At 36.4% G+C, this 17,015-nt stretch overlaps 1 protein-coding gene across 18 annotated transcripts in view; it reads left to right on the forward strand.

Moving 5' to 3' along the window:
* The window catches only part of rap1gap2b (RAP1 GTPase activating protein 2b), a 70,520-nt gene that overhangs the window by 44,624 nt on the left and 8,881 nt on the right, over nucleotides 1-17,015 (forward strand). For 5 of the 18 annotated variants that reach the window (XM_058757366.1, XM_058757367.1, XM_058757361.1 and 2 more), the window contains 8 exons: nucleotides 12,605-12,689; nucleotides 13,622-13,657; nucleotides 13,877-13,918; nucleotides 14,686-14,718; nucleotides 14,811-15,023; nucleotides 15,282-15,385; nucleotides 15,483-15,561; nucleotides 16,236-16,289. In XM_058757366.1, coding sequence (XP_058613349.1) covers nucleotides 12,639-12,689; nucleotides 13,622-13,657; nucleotides 13,877-13,918; nucleotides 14,686-14,718; nucleotides 14,811-15,023; nucleotides 15,282-15,385; nucleotides 15,483-15,561; nucleotides 16,236-16,289 — 612 coding nt within the window. In that variant the 5' untranslated portion in view covers nucleotides 12,605-12,638. Of the gene's footprint in view, nucleotides 1-666; nucleotides 2,872-3,035; nucleotides 3,241-10,560; nucleotides 10,819-12,604; nucleotides 12,690-13,621; nucleotides 13,658-13,876; nucleotides 13,919-14,685; nucleotides 14,719-14,810; nucleotides 15,024-15,281; nucleotides 15,386-15,482; nucleotides 15,562-16,235; nucleotides 16,290-17,015 lie in introns of those variants that run through there. The other 13 variants (XM_058757350.1, XM_058757351.1, XM_058757357.1 and 10 more) reach the window with 7 other exon arrangements.

The raw sequence follows: 17,015 nt of genomic DNA on the forward strand, positions 1-17,015 counted from the left end.
ATCAGTTTGTGAAAGAGGAAGAGTTGTAATGACAGCTCCTGCTGAGAAATCTCATTGTCATGTTACAAAACTGTGTTATAAAAGAAAAGCAATTAGGCTAATCATGAACTGAGCCCTGCTCTGCTAAAAAGACTACAGTGACTGGTCAGCAAATGTTTTGTTTTAGATGCTGGTCCATTAGGCTTCTTAAGTAGCTAGCTTCATCAGCTTGGACCCGTTTAGAAATTCATCGATTAAGCTTCTAAACTGAATTTAACATGCAGACTAATGCCACTTATAACTACTTGTATGTGACTTTAGACTATTTTGTTTTTAATGGAATAGTTCACCCAAAAATGAAAAATGAGTTTGTTTCTTAATCAGAACAGATTTGGAGAAATTTAGCATTACATCACTTGCTCACCAATGGATCATGTGCAGTGAATGGGTGCCGTCAGAATCCAAACGGCTGATACAACATCACAATAATCCACAAATAATCCACATGACTTGTTTCTTATAAACATGCAGCTTTTCACTTTGTAAGATGTTTATTTATGGACTGGATTTGTGAGGATTACTTGTTGATTATTGTGATGTTTTTATCAGCTGATTTTTAATTCTGACGGCACCCATTCACTGCAGGATCCATTGGTGAGCAAGTGAAGTAATGATAAATTTCTCCAAATCTGTTCCGATTAAGAAACAAATTCATCTACATCTTGGATGGCCTGGTGGAGACACATTGGCAAAGCTTTTTTCAGCATTCAACAGGGACTGCACTTAATTCAGCAGCAGAGCTGGGTAGATTACTTAACTGTAGTTACTAATTCCAAATGACATGACAAAAATTGTAGTTAGTAACATAATCCATTACAAGACACATTTTAGGTAATGTAATCAGACTACTTTTAGATTACTTTTGACCCAAGTCGTTTATCACATTGATTTAAATAGGATAATCTTGGACCATATTGATATAAAAATACAAAGAGTAAGAAAATTCCTTTCATTGTAATTAAGTGCATTAAACATTGTATTATGTCAAGGTTTCCCAAACTGGGGTTCATAAAGAAACTGCAGGGTAAAGCTAATAATTAAATTAAAAACATGTAAAATTAAAATAAGTAATTTAGAATAACATCAATCAAAATAAAACACTTACTAAAAAATAAAAAAATTTATTTGTTCACCTGCATATCATGTGACCATTAACCAACAGAGAACCATGAACATGCAAATGTGATGCTTAATTATTAAAATATTTATTTTAAAATCAGATAAATGTATTAGGTGACAGTTGTTTAGATGACAAAGTTTGGGAATGCCTGCATTACATGTATATAAGAAATAATATAAATTTGAGCATTTATTGTGTTTGAAAGACAAACGCCTTCCAGTGCTTTAGTAGTACATGGTTAAATAACCAACTGAGTGATCATTCAAATAAAAATTCATGTGTTCATAGTTGAAGCAACGTTCAAACAACAGGTTTTTAAACCTGAAATGATTTTTGTAAATCCAAATGCTGTGTAGACAGACACCTGACTAATGACTGGTCTTTGGGTGAATGTCCACAAAACTGAAGCCTTTCTGAGTGTATATAAGCGGTAGCTATTTTACAAAGAGAAATTTAAAAGATGAAAAAGAGGAATTAGGGAGAATCAATAAATTATGTGTGAATAATATGTGATCAATAACAAAGTAACTGCTGTCTGATTACGAGTGTTTTAAAATGTAATTTAATCTAATTTTTGGAATCTGAGTACGTAATCCAGATTACATGTAATCATTACTACCCAGCTCTGCTCAGCAGTGCTCTTTATATCACAGGAGTTAAATGTAAACCCAACAGATTGCATGACATTAGCGGTGGTTTTACATGCAGCACAGCCTCTAGGGAGTCAGTGTCCATCCACATTATTTAACTAATCAGCTCTAAACAAACCTGAATGGATTTGCCCTCAGCACACTGAATATTTTAAACTGCATTTTTTTTTTTCTTTGTCATGTAAATACTTGTTGGCTACAATAAGGGCATGGTCTATATAGAATGCAAAAAAATACTATAAAATAATTTATGCAACATATTTTAACCCTCATCATTTTTCCTAGTCAAAAATGACTACAAAACATGTCTTATAAATTTCTTGTTATGCTATTTTATTGCAAAATATTGCATAATGTGAGAAGCAATTTTTAAAAGGCTGATCATTTTTGACAGGGAACACCAAATTAGGTAAAGGATTTTCAGCACAGCATAAGGGTTATAAGCATAATAAGCATACATTTGTCATGCATTATTAAAATAACTAAATTCACTATAAAACTATACTAACAAAATGCTTCTATGAGAACTGTGTCATTATAGATATTCATATTGTTTACTGCATCTTTGAGATTATGATTCTGATTGAATTATGCAAAAAAAAAACATTTACATAATCAAATATTCATATATTGTTAGTGTGTGTCATTAAATCTAATGAGCATGTCTTTACAGCACCATATTTTTATTGAAATATTACCACTAGAGGGCCTTGCATTCACATTATACTATACTGAATTTAGGATTGAGTACAGTTTTATCAGAACAAATGTAAAAAAAATTATTAGGATAAACCTTTAAAAAATATACTACATCTAAAAGGTTTCTTCTCTCACTTATAACAGTCTGTAAGTAGGTCTTCTGTATTTGTACATGTACAAACAGTGGCTTGCGTTGGCCTGAGATTCTGCATTTCAACAGCTGTGTATGATTAGATTCTTACTCTTTGTGTGTCATAGAACCATTAAAGTCGAGTGGCGTGTTAATCAGGACACACATTGTGCACTTCCTGACAGAAGGATGTGCAGTGTACCGTCCCAGCCTCTCTGACACAGACAGCTGATGTAAATGAACAGCATTTCAATTAGTAGCTATTGTGTTCGCTGAAATACTGTCGGTGGATATTGTGACACATTTATTTTCTTTCTTCTTTTACCTCCCAATCTTTTTTGCTGTTCTTATTCATCTCTTTCAATCATTGTCCATCAACATTTTTCACCTCTCACAGTTGTGATGACCACGTCAAGTTCACCTTCTTACCTTCAGGAGACTTGCAAACTTATTTTTGACAGAAGTCAACAGATGCACCTTATTTTGAAAGTGAGAACATTTCTTTCCTCCCGGCTTTGGATCAAAGCAGGACAGTGTACATCAGAGCAGTGGGGGACAGAGACGGTGCAACAGAGACTGAAAGAGCGGATAAAAAGACAGAGGTAAAGACCAGAGAAAAGGTCAGGAGGAGAGTGAGTGAACAGATGGAGGTATGGTGGAACAGCACGTACCAAATGGGTTGTGCATACCAAAAAGACTACAGTATTAAGGACAGTGTTGTTATAAAGCAACATCTACAGTTAGGTCCATATATATTTGGACACTGACACAATTTTCATAATTTGGGCTCTGTATGCCACTAGAATAGATTTAAAATGAAGCAATCAAGATTAAACTGAAGTGCAGACTTTAAGCTTCAAGGGTTTGAACAAAAATATAACATAAAATCCTTAGGAATTACAACCATTTTTATGCGCAGTCCCCCCATTTGCAGGGGCTCAAATGTAATTGGACAAATAAATACGTATAATCATAAATAAAATGTTCATTTTTAATATTTAGTTGAGAATCTTTTGCAGGCAATGACTGCCTTAATTCTGGAACTCATGGACATCACAAAGACTGGGTTTTCTCCTTTGTGATGCTTTGCCAGGCCTTTACTGCAACTAACTTCATTTGTTTGTTTGTTTGTGGGTCTTTCTGCCTTTAGTTTTGTCTTCAGGACGTGAAATGCATGCTTAGTCAGGTTGAGTTCAGGAGATTGACTTGGCCATTGCAGAATATTCCACTTTTTTACCTTCAAAAACTCCTGGGTTGCTTTTGCTGTATGTTTTGGGTCATCGTCCATTTGTACTATGAAGCTCCGCCCAATCAACTTTGCGGCATTTGGCTGAATCTGGGCAGAGAGTATATCCCAGTACACTTCAGAATTCATCTGGCTGTTTCTGTCTTCTGTCACATCATCAATAAACAGCAGTAACCCAGTGCCACTGGAAGCCATGCATGCTCATGCCATCACACTGCTCCACCATGTTTCACAAATTGTTGATTTGGCCAATCCTAATGCTTCTGCTATCTATCTAATGGATTTGTTTTGTTTTTGAAGCCTAACAATTATCTGTTTCACTTGCATGTAGAGCTTCTTTGACCGCATGATCTGGGTTCAGAGGAACAGCTTCCAAATACAAATGGCACACTTAGAATTAACTCCAGACCTTTTACCTGCTTAATTAATGTAGATAAAATGAAGGAATAGCCCACAACTGTCCATGAAACAGCTTTTGGTCCCTTGAAAAAGGGGGGAGGTAAGTTTTAAAGATCTGTAATTCCTTAAACTTTCCTCCAATTTTGATAAGAATACCCTTAAATTAAAGCTCAGAGTGTGCACTTCAAGCCCATATTCATTATATAACTGTAACTTGAATGTGTTTTGGTCAACAGCTAAAATAAAAAAATTGTGCCTGTGTCCAAATATATATGAACCAAATTGTATGTTAGAGGAAACTGACCAATCACTGTAGATATTTAAATGATGGAACATCACTTGCTTCCACCCAAAATTTAGCCGAAAAAGGCACATAAAACTGTGAAAGGCACATTAAAACTATTTCTACCCAGAAGTTATGACAGATAAAAATGTCTTTGTACTTGCATGTAACTCTTTAATCCCTCACACAAGCGCTTTGAATGTGTTTTGGTCTTCCACTGCTGCTCCATTGTTCCATTATACTAGACAGAAGCGTTTGACCGTTGTGCTTGTGTCTATTGTAGTGAAGATGTGGTCATTGTTCAATAGTAATTCAAGTGATCAGGAATTTCTGAATTTCCCCATGCGTATTTTAAAACGGGTCCAAGTTGGTCACTTGAAATGGCCAAATTGTCTCCCAATATTATAATTTTTTTTTTGTGTGTGTGTGTGTGTGTGTGTGTTTCAAGTGCGTAGCAATTAAATATCATCATTAATCCAATCTGAGTTACATTAAAAGTTGTCCTTGCTCTTCCAAGCTTTATAATGGTATAACATGGCCACGGCAAGCACCACTCACATTTTCTTCAGGAAATGTACATATCTGTTTCCACATGCGCTGCGTGGTATCACTGCACCTGCTGCGGCCATGTTACGGCAGCAAACTTCCTTGATTTTTACGCTGGAATGGGAGTATAGTTCCTAATCATATCGGCCTAGAAAATCGCAACTTTTAATTTTCCGCCGGTCTTAGTACACGATAGAACTACAGAAAAGTCAAGTTTTAAATAGGAAAAATATCGAAACTCTTTGGTCATTTTTGAACGCGATGCTACTGGTCTAATCGGATTCAATGATCTATGCTAAAAGTGCTATCGCCAGACCTGGAGATCGGCTGAATAGATTCCAAAATGGTAAAACTCAACTTATTAACTCTAGAGGAGTTGGAGAATGAGCCTATTTCCAAAAAAAGTGGAGTGTTCCTTTAAATCATTTGGTAATTATTAAAAAAAAATACTTTTGCAAACTAGTCCTAGATGGTTTGTTCGATTTTCACCAATAATGGTACGGACCATCTTCAGATGGTGATAACAAAAAGTTATCAAAAGCTTTTTGATAGATCAAACCTTTCTTGAATAAAGCATGAATTAATTTGAGCTTGCCAAAGTGGACATGAGGCTATATCTCCTCAATGCTTCTATTGTATTCAGATCAAACATGGAGTTCATGACAACCATGTCTTGAGGTTACCTGCACAGTTTTGGCACAGTGCCACCTAGTGGTCAGGAGATAAGAAAAATGAAATGGTTCCAAGGTTGTATTTTTGCAATGCTTTGGCATATTGGCACCTACCTATGTGTTTGTCATTGTCACCCATGGTTAACCACACCATGTCAATTTGGGAGCAGCGCCATCTATTGGTCAAAAGTGATAAATCATTAAATAATGTTACTAGTAATTTTATTTATGATTTTTCAGCCATTTTGAGTAAAATCATTTTAAAATGTCTAGTAACTGAAAGGTATTAAAGCACTTGAAAAAAAAAACAATGTGGCGTGGATGCCAGTATAGTTATCATTAGAGTTATGTTTCTTGGTCCATTTATAATGGTCATGAAGGGTCAAATTGATGCATTAAGCCATATATGAGGTGATATATGAAATATCAAACTGTATGTGGCCTCTGGGAACACAGCTACCTGTTGGTACCGAGCTGATAAATTCAATGTGTTTTGGTACACAGTGTCATAATAGAGGGCACGCCACGTGCACACAAACACACACACATACACATACACAAACCCTTCAAAGGCAACATGGAGAGAGACTTCTGGATCTGCCTTATACCTTTAGCCTTGGTGCCTGTGCTAGAGCAGTATGTTGGGGGGTTTTAATGAAAAGAAGCGGTGGAAAAAAAAGGAAGACTGTGTATGAACTACACTAGAAAGCCAACGCCAGTCTATGTGGCATCCCTGCTGAGAAGAGAAGGGCAGACAGAAACCTGTAGACTTCAGATATTTACCCACTCAAATCTCTGTTGCTGTCACGTTTTAGGATCAAGTGCTCTTGTGTCTGTGTGCTCTGTCTTCAGGGTCTTATCAGTGACTGCATGTGTGTATTAGGCATGAAAGCAGCAGGGGGCCATTTCTCCCAGCACGTGTGCACCCGGCAGACCAGTGGCCTTGAATACTAAGGACACGGCTCTGGTTGTGTATCTTCCTGCCCATTAGCTGTCAGTTATCATGGCTCCTCACCTCTTCCTCTGGAAAAAAAAACGCTCACACAAGTACAGCAAGCTGTGCTTCGAACTGGCATATCTGTTCAATTGTGGTTGCACGTTGTGGTTTAACAACAGCCACCTGCTGGTTGTGCTTTTTGAAACATCAGCTCTAATGATGGAAAGAGACATTCCACTTCCTCACACATTCCCAACTATGAAAGTATTACATGATAATTCACTTTTAACAGTTTATAAACTGTTTACATTAATGTTTGTCTGATGCTGTTGTGAATATGCATAATTTATCATCTGTATCGGGTAGTTTCTGCAAATGTGGCATATTTTGGTGTTACATTAAAAAAATGTTTCTTAAATAATTGTAAGAATAAAAAAATCAAGTATAATCAAATATATCTTTAATTTATGATCAATACAAGTTTGCCTATGTTTATGAACCAACATCTGTGACTTGTTGCATAAAGCTGTTTGAACAAACTCTGAGTGAGTTTAGAATTGACACATTTCTACAAATCCAACCCGGTTTAAATCAAGTTCAGTGGGCTCACAATGCTTGCTATAAACATTCTCTGTCACCTCAGGGTTTGAGCCAGAGTTTATGATTAATTTTGGAGCGTGTGTACCTGAAAGTGAGAAATCTGCAGGGAACAGCCAATCGCACAAAATATAAGAGAGTGTCAGTTTGATTCATTTCTCGTTATGGTTGTTTTGAAAAATATCATGAATTTAAATGCATTTACAAGGCAGGAAGAAACACAGCTACTGCCACAAAAGTTGTAGAAGGCAAGCTGAAAAAATATATCTGATTATATCAATGCAAGTAAATGAACTGAATTCATACACTTTTATATATTATATATATGTTCATAATGAGCTTAAAAGAAAACATGAAAGTTTAAAAGTAGTTGTTAAAAAAATATTACTTGTGTTTCCATGACAATTAAAGGAATTCATCACCCAAAAATTTAAATTAATGCTGAAAATGTACTAACCCTCAGGTCATCCAAGATGTAGATGAGTTTGTTCATTGGAACTGATTTGGATAAATTTTGCATTACATCATTTGCTCACCAATGAATCCTCTGCTGATAATGATAATAATAATCCACAAGTAATCCACTCGACTCCAGTCCATAAATTAACATCTTGTGAAGTGAAAAGTTGTTTTTAAAGTGGTCATCGGATGCAAAATTCACTTTACAAGTTGTTTTAACATAAATGTGTGTTGGAAGTGTGTGTACACATCTATCCTATAACGATAAAAATCCACCCAGTATTTTTTTTTTTTTAAATCTCTTTTTTAAAGTCTCCTCTCTCAAATCAGGCTGTTCTGAGGCTCCTGTCAGAATGACGTAGTTCTGCGCAGACCGCTCCCACGATAGTTGATTGACAAGGCCATCTTACCTTAGACCCGCCCTGAGAGAACTGAGAGCTGTCCGCCATTGTGTCGACTCCGGTGCAGGGGAAGACAAGATGTCTCCGGTTAAGCGATTGAAATGTTTAGATGTTGGATGTAATAATGAATATAACAGTCGTCATTTACTCCCGACATCTGAGCCACTGAAGACGCAGAGGATTAACGTTACGTTCATTTTGAAGGGAATGCTATGATCCCCGATCTGCCTAAATGCGTCTATGTTCGCACGAATCATTCGTGATCAGCTTCATCTACAGAAGAAGTCAGTATAAGGGTTTTTATGAATCTTTGTAAATCGCCTATCCTAATAACGTGCTAGTTCGCCAGTTTCGCGACTAAAGTAAACCGTACTGCTCATCACTCCACGGAAGAGAGGGGCGGGGTCAGCAGAGCTCATTAGCATTTAAAGCAACACGGACTAGAATGGCTTGCTAAAAACAGAGCTGATTTTGACAGGGTAAAGAACGTGTTTTTTACACTACCATTGAGAAATTTTAACCAAAGTATGTTGTAGACTTATCATTAAGACCCTAAACAATCATATCAACTTGTGTAAAATGGGCATCCGATGACCCCTTTAATAAACAAATCCATTATTAGGCCTTTTTGAACTTCAAACTTGAGTCCTCTATCCATAATATTGTTTTTTCTTCATCTCATCTTAATCAGGAGAGAAAATTGCACAGATCAAGCGAAAACAGAACAAAACAGTTCTAAGCGAATATTTCAATGGATTTTTATGTGAGAGGAAAACAGGGGATGGACTTTTTTTGCTGGAGGAAGTGTTATTTTGGACTATGTACTTGACCAGAAGCGACTGTTTAAAGTCAAAATGTCATTGATTATATTTTATTAACGTAATATATGGTGTCTATTTGATTTTGATATTTAATATTTATTGCTAGAAAATAACCAATAAACAAAAATTCTAACTGTAATAAGGGTGCAAAAATCTTTGTTTACATTTGTTTACAAAGAAAATAAGCTTTATTTTTTTAGTTTCAGGGTGTGTTTTGTACCCTGTGCATGGTAAGTTGCTTATTGTAACTGCAATCTGAATACCATCCTGATGACACCTAAACCTATACAATTGTTTTATGATTTGCTCACGTGAAATTACCACCTCCATCTCCACCAACTTTCCTTTTCTCATACATCCCCACCTCAGCGTCTGTCGCCCACCTCAACACAGTGTGTTACTCCTGCATGTGAGAGCCTCTCTTTACCATCAACACTGTCTGGTGGCTTACAACTGAAATCTCCTGTTTTTACTGAATAGCACTTTTGTCTAATTCAGTATCATGCCACCACATAAAGGATGTTCAAATCATCCCTGCATGTCATGAGTCATTTGTATTTCACGACTTGTTTTTGAAATGATCTGATTTGCGCACTATATATCGTTACACTTGTTGTATTGGTATATTTGTCTGGCAGCCATTAGTCTGTGACACGCAGCTCTTGATGAGTCTGAATACACCAGTGTTGTCCTGCGCACACGGCGATAATTGCCTTCAGCTAGCAAATCCCCTGAAGCGTTTAATGCTCTTTATGTTACGGAAGCATTTCGCTCACATGATGCACACTCTCTCGCTCCGGCCGAAATCATAACAAGTAGGAGCGGATTTGCACAGCAGGTGAAATTAAATGATGAAAATGGGTTTATAATTACAGCGAGTATAAACAAAGCCCTCGAAAATCTCCTTGTGACTTTCTGTTTGAAGAGTTGAAGACAACACAGCTTCAAAATGCATTTTGATGCATTTCATATATCAAATATCACTTTTTATGAATTATTTTGGATATTCTTTGAGTTAGGATTCTTTTATAAATATGAATGGAATATAATGGAATGCCAGTTAATAGTTGGTATTTTGTTCAGGATTTGGTGTCTTTTGAGATATTTAGAAAGGTTAACTCAACATTAAAGAGACTGAAAGTCTTGTCACAGATAAAAATGTGCCTATAGGGCAGGAACAAAATCCATGCAGACACCATGTAATCGCTGTATCGAATGGAAGAAAAGAGCTGGAATAGCAATAATTCCATACTGTGGGCTTCGAGACTTAAAACGCAAGATGACAAACAAAGAAAAAAGGTGCAAGACAAAAACAGAACACCACATATCTGAGTAAATGTATATGTGGTGAGAAAAGACACACATATATATATATATATATATATATATATATATATATGTCTGAGAAATATAGCAGAAGAGCAGAGGTTAAGCAATGAAAGCTCCTTAATCGAGAATAAGGTGTCAAAGTAAAATGCCATTTGAGAGGGAGGGTGATAGAGAGAGAGAGAGAGAGAGAGAGAGAATGAGAGGTATTCACGGTGAAGGATGCACACACACAGTCTGTGCAGGCGAGGACGGCACCTCATCTTTGGAGATTGTGACGATGCAGATTTAGCCAGAGCTGGTGTCGGTGTGATGTGACGAGGGACTGAGGACTAGGACTGAGACTGAACCTGAGGTTTGGCCATGTCTGAGTTCAGGTCCAGAGTGCGCTGTCGGAGAGCAGGTGTCCGTGCTGCCGCCGCTCTTATCGGACTCCTCCACCGTTCACGCAAGCGGTGTGAGAGACGGAGGTTGACTGAGACAGACAGCCAGTGGTGGGTGAACGTCGTTGTGGTTTGTATATGTCTGTATGTGGTGGAGAGGGTTATATGTGTGTGTGAGAGAGAGGTCAGAACATTCATGCATTATTTAAGTTTGTACTCAATGCAACACTGCTGTTCATGGATTAGTTTTTGGATTCTGTCACACAAAGTTTGGCTGGAAATTGAAACTCCAGGGGAATGTTTTGGTGGACTTGTACTCAATTAATTCTAGGCCTGCATGTTCTGCACACTTTATGAGCTAGTTGTGCTTAGTGATTTTTGGTGCTCTCTGGCCAAAAAACAAGATAATTTTTGGTAGCTTTATGATTTTTATAAATAATATAGTTAATAATAATACTGTTTGATAAGGATTAGTGTAAACAAATTGTTCAATGTTGTGTAGCAGCCGTGTTTTTTATAAGTACTGTACATGATTCAGTCATTTTGACATCTTAATTTGTAATATTATATTTTAACATCATCAGTAGCATCTTGATTTCAGAATCAATATGTATTTCCTAGCAAACTGATTAATGAGTATTTTTGAGAGGAAATGTTTTTCTATGGGTTTAAGTTGGATGGATGGATGGATAATAGAACAATCTAGATAGATGGATAGATAGATCTAACTGCCAACTTATAGAGCTCAGCCAAATGTGATGTCAGACTGATTATTTTGATGTACAAAAGCATCTTATGTGAAATTACCCAGAATCACTATCTCTGAGTTTTCCAGGAAAGGTGTTTTCATGTTGACTGAAATGACAGACAATGTGACAATAAGCTGTTCACATCCTCCCAGAGGTGTGAAGATAATTCTCCTGGTCAGGATGTGTTGTTTACTTGGTTTGGTGCCATTTATTGAGTATATTTCTGTTTTTTTTTTATATATATATATTTTTTTGTCCAAATATGAACTGAATTATCAGAAGTTTTTGTATGTATATGTACATGCAGACTGAATTCTTTTGGCTAGAGTGTTGAGTATGTGAGCGAAATACCTTGTCATGCATAATGAACGATATGTCACTTGCTCCCTAATACGAATATATTGATGGATTTATGGGATCTATTTACAGAGAGCTTATGAAGGATTGGGTGGGTATTTTTAGAGCCTTGTTCATTTCTGTCTCTAACCTCCCCCTTGCTCCCCCTTTCTCTCTGTTTCTCTGTCCGTACCTCACTTATGAAGAGGGAGGTGGAAAGCGAAGGAAAATTAATTTTGAGCAGGAGCCTCTAGATCCTCAACCTGTCAGCCTCCTGTCCTGAGAACTCATTTAAAGAACAGATTGCTCATCTTTGGCCCATTTTTTATTGATGATCTTGAAATCATATGAGGGTCAAATAGGAGAGGTACATTCCTGAGGAGTGAAATGAGACTGAGGCAATAGAAAGGCGTCCAGCGAGGATCCTCTGTGTGAAGACGACACTGCAGACGACCGTACAAAATTCAATTGTCAGCTTTTAGAAGTGCACTTATAGTATCTTTTTTTGTTTCGCTATTATACTGACATTTAGAGGCAGTTTTTAGCTACTGATGCCACATTGAAGAAATTCAAAGTCAGTCAGGTTAACTTGTTCCACCAATCAGTCAATCAATAAATTTAAACATTCATAATGATGAAAAGAATAATGAGTGCACGTCTAAGATTAGCAGATGTTGATCTTTGATTAATGCATTAGGGAAACTGTGCAAAATGTTACTTTGTGTATTTCAGAACATTTGTAGCTGTATATTTTTTGCTTTAATGTTATTTTAAAAGTGTGGAATGACGGTGATGATGTCACTGTGTTGCAGGAAGCAGGAGTTGCTGACCATCTCCAATGTACCCATGGCAGACTGCCCTCCCTCTCCCCCCAGAACCGCCCCTCCCACCATGAAGGTAAGCGGCACGTCTGTTTCTCAGAGCCTGTTATGAATCAACACTGAAAGAAGATTTGCAGAGAGAGCTTACAGCTGCAAAAAGCAAATTGAGGCATGGTGTCAAGCCTCCACATAACATTTTATAAATAGTTTATTATAAAGCCGCAATTACTGACTCATTTGGTTCACACAGGTAAAACCATCTTTCTTCTCTCTTTTCTGGAGACAAGACCCAAGCGCAAACCTGTAGCTGGTGATGTGCCCTGCTTACTCAGTAGACCATGACTTCAGACATCATCCCCTAGGAAGTCTATACCTGTATGCTCCTCAGAGGAGGAAGAAAGGAAAAGCAAACTGTCAAAATGCTAATCACATTTTATAAGAATGGAAGAGTTTTTGAAAAATGTACTAAATGTGCAATAGTCACATGTATAGTGAGGTCAATTTTAGTTAGTCTACTTATTGCAGATGTTCTTATTTTATGTGAACATAAATTACAGCTTGCCCACACAAAGACAACTACACTATTTCCTGCTGGTTATGTATAACATTAAGGGTCCCAATACAGATCCCTGAGGAACCTCAAAATGTTATTTTGTTTAATTAGATGTTTATAACAGATTGTCAGACTAACTTGTGTTGGTCAGGCAAGATCCTTTGGCATTCTGTGAGATCAGCAGCTACAAAAGCAGTTGTATGAATATAACAGATTGTCGGATTAACTTGTGTTTCTCTGAGGTCTTCTGACATACTGTATACTCAGCAACAAAAATAGCAGATTGTGATATTTAGTGCTCTGAAGTCTGAACTGACAGTAAGTGCTGCTTGCTGCAGCAATGCACAAGAGACTAAGAGACTCCTCAACCACATTCATGTCATTCACACCTAGTAAACTGCAATGCGTGATGGCCTTGTTTGTTGATATTAACCTCTATATTTCTTTTTCAACAGTCAACTCAGTTTTTTGACATGTTGGACAAGATGGAGGTAAGAAGTGAAATCTTTTTTTAAGTAAAAAAAAAATATATATATATTTTTACTTGGATAGTCAGTTGTCAGCTAGAGTAGATACTTCGTGCTAAATTGGTTAATTCAGCTTTGGTAAATAGAAACTATATGTGTGGTAATTGTGTTTGGTGCCTCACCACTCCTCCACTGTCAGTTGCTAACACTGCAACCTCTGACATTTTGACCCTGACCCTTTAGCAGGTTTCTGAGGTGGAGGAAATGAGGCCACAAAGATTAAAGGTCAGAGGGTTTGAAAACATTTAACTAGATTACACCTCAGCTCAGTGCTTGTCTATGTTTCGAACTTTAAGTATTTTCATTGCATGAGGTTGGCATTCTTCATAAATGTCCTGTATGCAAGATTATATATTGTACAAGTAGGTCCAAATGTCTGAAAATACTCTAAAAGTCCAATTTAAACCTGGATTTTAAAGAAAGTTTTAGAATTTTGAAAACAAAAACTAAAATTTAGATTAACAAAAATAAAACCAAAAAATTGATTCTGTGTTATTTAAGTAACATTGATGCAAAAAGGGGACGTACTAAAACATTCTGAAATTAATTTTCAATTTTTAAATAAATTGTTATGCTCATACTATAATGATGAGAATGTGTTAAATTAGAAAAATGCAAAATGGAAGCATTTTCACTTGGGCTCAGACATTTGGACCGCGTTTTATACATACAGTATAGAAAAGCAAGTGCTGGATTAAGCATTTTTAAACGTCTTACAAGCAAAATAACAACCACAGCCACTAAAGAAATAGTTCTACCCTCAAATGCATGTGTTCATTCAGATTGTCCAGACAGCCACATAAAAATGTCTGTTGTAAGCATGACTGTGAAGCATTGTGTGGACTGCATGTAATTTCTCATATAAAGTGGTTGAATGAGCAACATATGCCTCATAACACGCTTCCTGTCAATGCACAATCATTTTTCCAAAGCACTGTGAAGATGTCCATTTACAGCATTATCTTATGAAATTGTTATTTTTACCCCTCCAGGATGATTACATTCCATACCCACGGATAGAGGAGGTACAGCAATCCAAACCTGTTACTATAATAATATATACTTCTAAAAACAGTGGTTTGGATTTGGATCTAATTGTTTGATTTCTCTTTCAAAGGTGTTACAGCGGGGTGAGCCATACCCTCAGGTTATCCTGCCTCAGTTCGGTGGTTACTGGATAGAAGATCCCGATGCCTCTGCTGCCATCCCAAACTGGGAGAATGGCGTCTGTGATGAGGAAGATGGAGAAGGAACCAATTCAGGACAGTTTGGCTACAGACTGGAGAGCAACTATGCCATACGCGCGTACCGCAAGCACTTTCTGGGCAGGGTGAGATCTCAGTAGTTTTGCAGTTACATTTAGTAAAACCAATCCACATCAGGATGGGGCTATTATACTTGAATGTACCATCAGCAGGGGCTTTTGGCAAATATTTATCTAAGATCATTTTAAATGGATCACTCACAGGTTGTTTTTTATTGTCAGAGCGCTGATAATCAGCAGTTGGTGTAATTTAACGTAGCGTTCTTTATGCTGGCGATGGATTTGTTCGCAATTAAACCGCTTTCCCTTATCTGCTGGTCTCAGGAACATTTGAACTTCTACTGCACAGCCAGTAACCATGGCAACCTTGTACTGTCCCTCAGACACGAGGAGGTGAAGGAGCAAGAGTACCTGCACATCATTCTCAGGTAATAACAGCCCTTTCAATCTCTTATGTGTAATTACGTGATTGGCACATTTTGAAACGTTTGATTGCATTTTTCTATCAAATTGTCCCTCGCTTAGGACTCCATCAAAGACAATCTATGACAGGATCTCTTTGGCGGGCTTGACTGAGCTCCCCAGTGTCCCTCAGTTAGCAAAGGTAATGATTGTGCCCTGCAGAGATGGTTCACGGGCTTTAACCACTTAAAAACGCCCTGACAGACCCTTAAGTCTTATTGATTAACTCCTAAAGAACAAAAAGTCATTTCTAAAGTGTAAACACAGTTATTTACCAGTATGTCGTCTGCCATTTTAAAGGTTAGACTGATGTGCGTGTGCACTATGTTGTTTTTGTTTTTTCTTCATTAAATATATCCAAACATTCAAGTGCTTGTTTATTCATTCTTCTCACCCCATTGTTTTGTGAGTCTGTCTCACGTAATGCAGCTTTGCAAAGAAACTGTTATTGAAGGATGAAGGAGGTCAAAGTATATTATATAAAAAAAATGTATTGGATATGACAGTAAACACACAGCCCGTGTCAGAGTGGAGCTTCACATTTCACATGCAAATGTGGTGTCTTTCAGGCACAGCAGAAAAAAAAACAGACTATTTATTTCTAAGGGTCAGATAGAAGGTGGAAAACTCTTTTTGTGTTGTGTGTTTTGTTATGTGAGTGTTTTTGGTATGAAAACAAGTAACAAGTGAAAATATATAATTATAAAATGTATGTTATGACATCTTTAAAGAATTAAATGAGTGAACCGTAGCTGGTCTTACTGTTTATTGACTAAGTGGCTGTTTGTGTTTTTGTGTCATGTTTTCCCGCTATAGCTACTATGTGAAGACATTGTAGGTCTGAGGTTTAGTCCTGTGCTGTACCCAAAGGTGAGTTCAAGATTAATGTTTTTTATTATTAATGTTGTAATATAATTATAAATAATATTATATTATATGCACTAACATTGATATAATAATAAGAAATCAGTATATTAAAATCCAAACAAGCACCAAATCAGTATATTAAAATAGTTTCTGAACGATCATGTGACACTGAAAACTGGAGTAATGGCTGCTGAAAATTAATCCATTATATTATTATATTATATTAAATTATATAATTATAAATTATCAAATATGTTGAACTAGAAAGCAGTTATTTTAATTCCATAACATTTCAGAATAGTACTGTTTTGCTGTATTTTTAACCAAATAAATGCAGCCTTGGCGAGCAAGTCTTTTTTCAAAAACATTTAAAAGCCTAAATATTTGAACAGTAGTTTATAAAAAAATATGTATTTTTAGTTTTATAATTCTTTAGTCATTCCCACGATGCTTTTGCAATTTCTTTTACATATTAATGTTTTTTAGCACAAACAAATCATTTCATAACAATAACTTTGTTAGGTTTTAAAATACAAAAAAATAGATGTACTGTTCAAAATTATAAAAATATTTTTGGGGACACTATATGTTTCAATTTAAAATATAAATTATTTATTGGAACTTTTTTTAATTACATGATGCTTATCCCTCAGATTAGTTTTTTATGAAGTCTTTGAGGGTATTGCATATTTCATTAACACAATATTACTTCAAGCCGAGATTATATTA

This window comes from Onychostoma macrolepis, chromosome 21 (genome assembly GCF_012432095.1).
Source record: "Onychostoma macrolepis isolate SWU-2019 chromosome 21, ASM1243209v1, whole genome shotgun sequence".
In the NCBI taxonomy this organism is placed as follows: domain Eukaryota; kingdom Metazoa; phylum Chordata; class Actinopteri; order Cypriniformes; family Cyprinidae; genus Onychostoma; species Onychostoma macrolepis.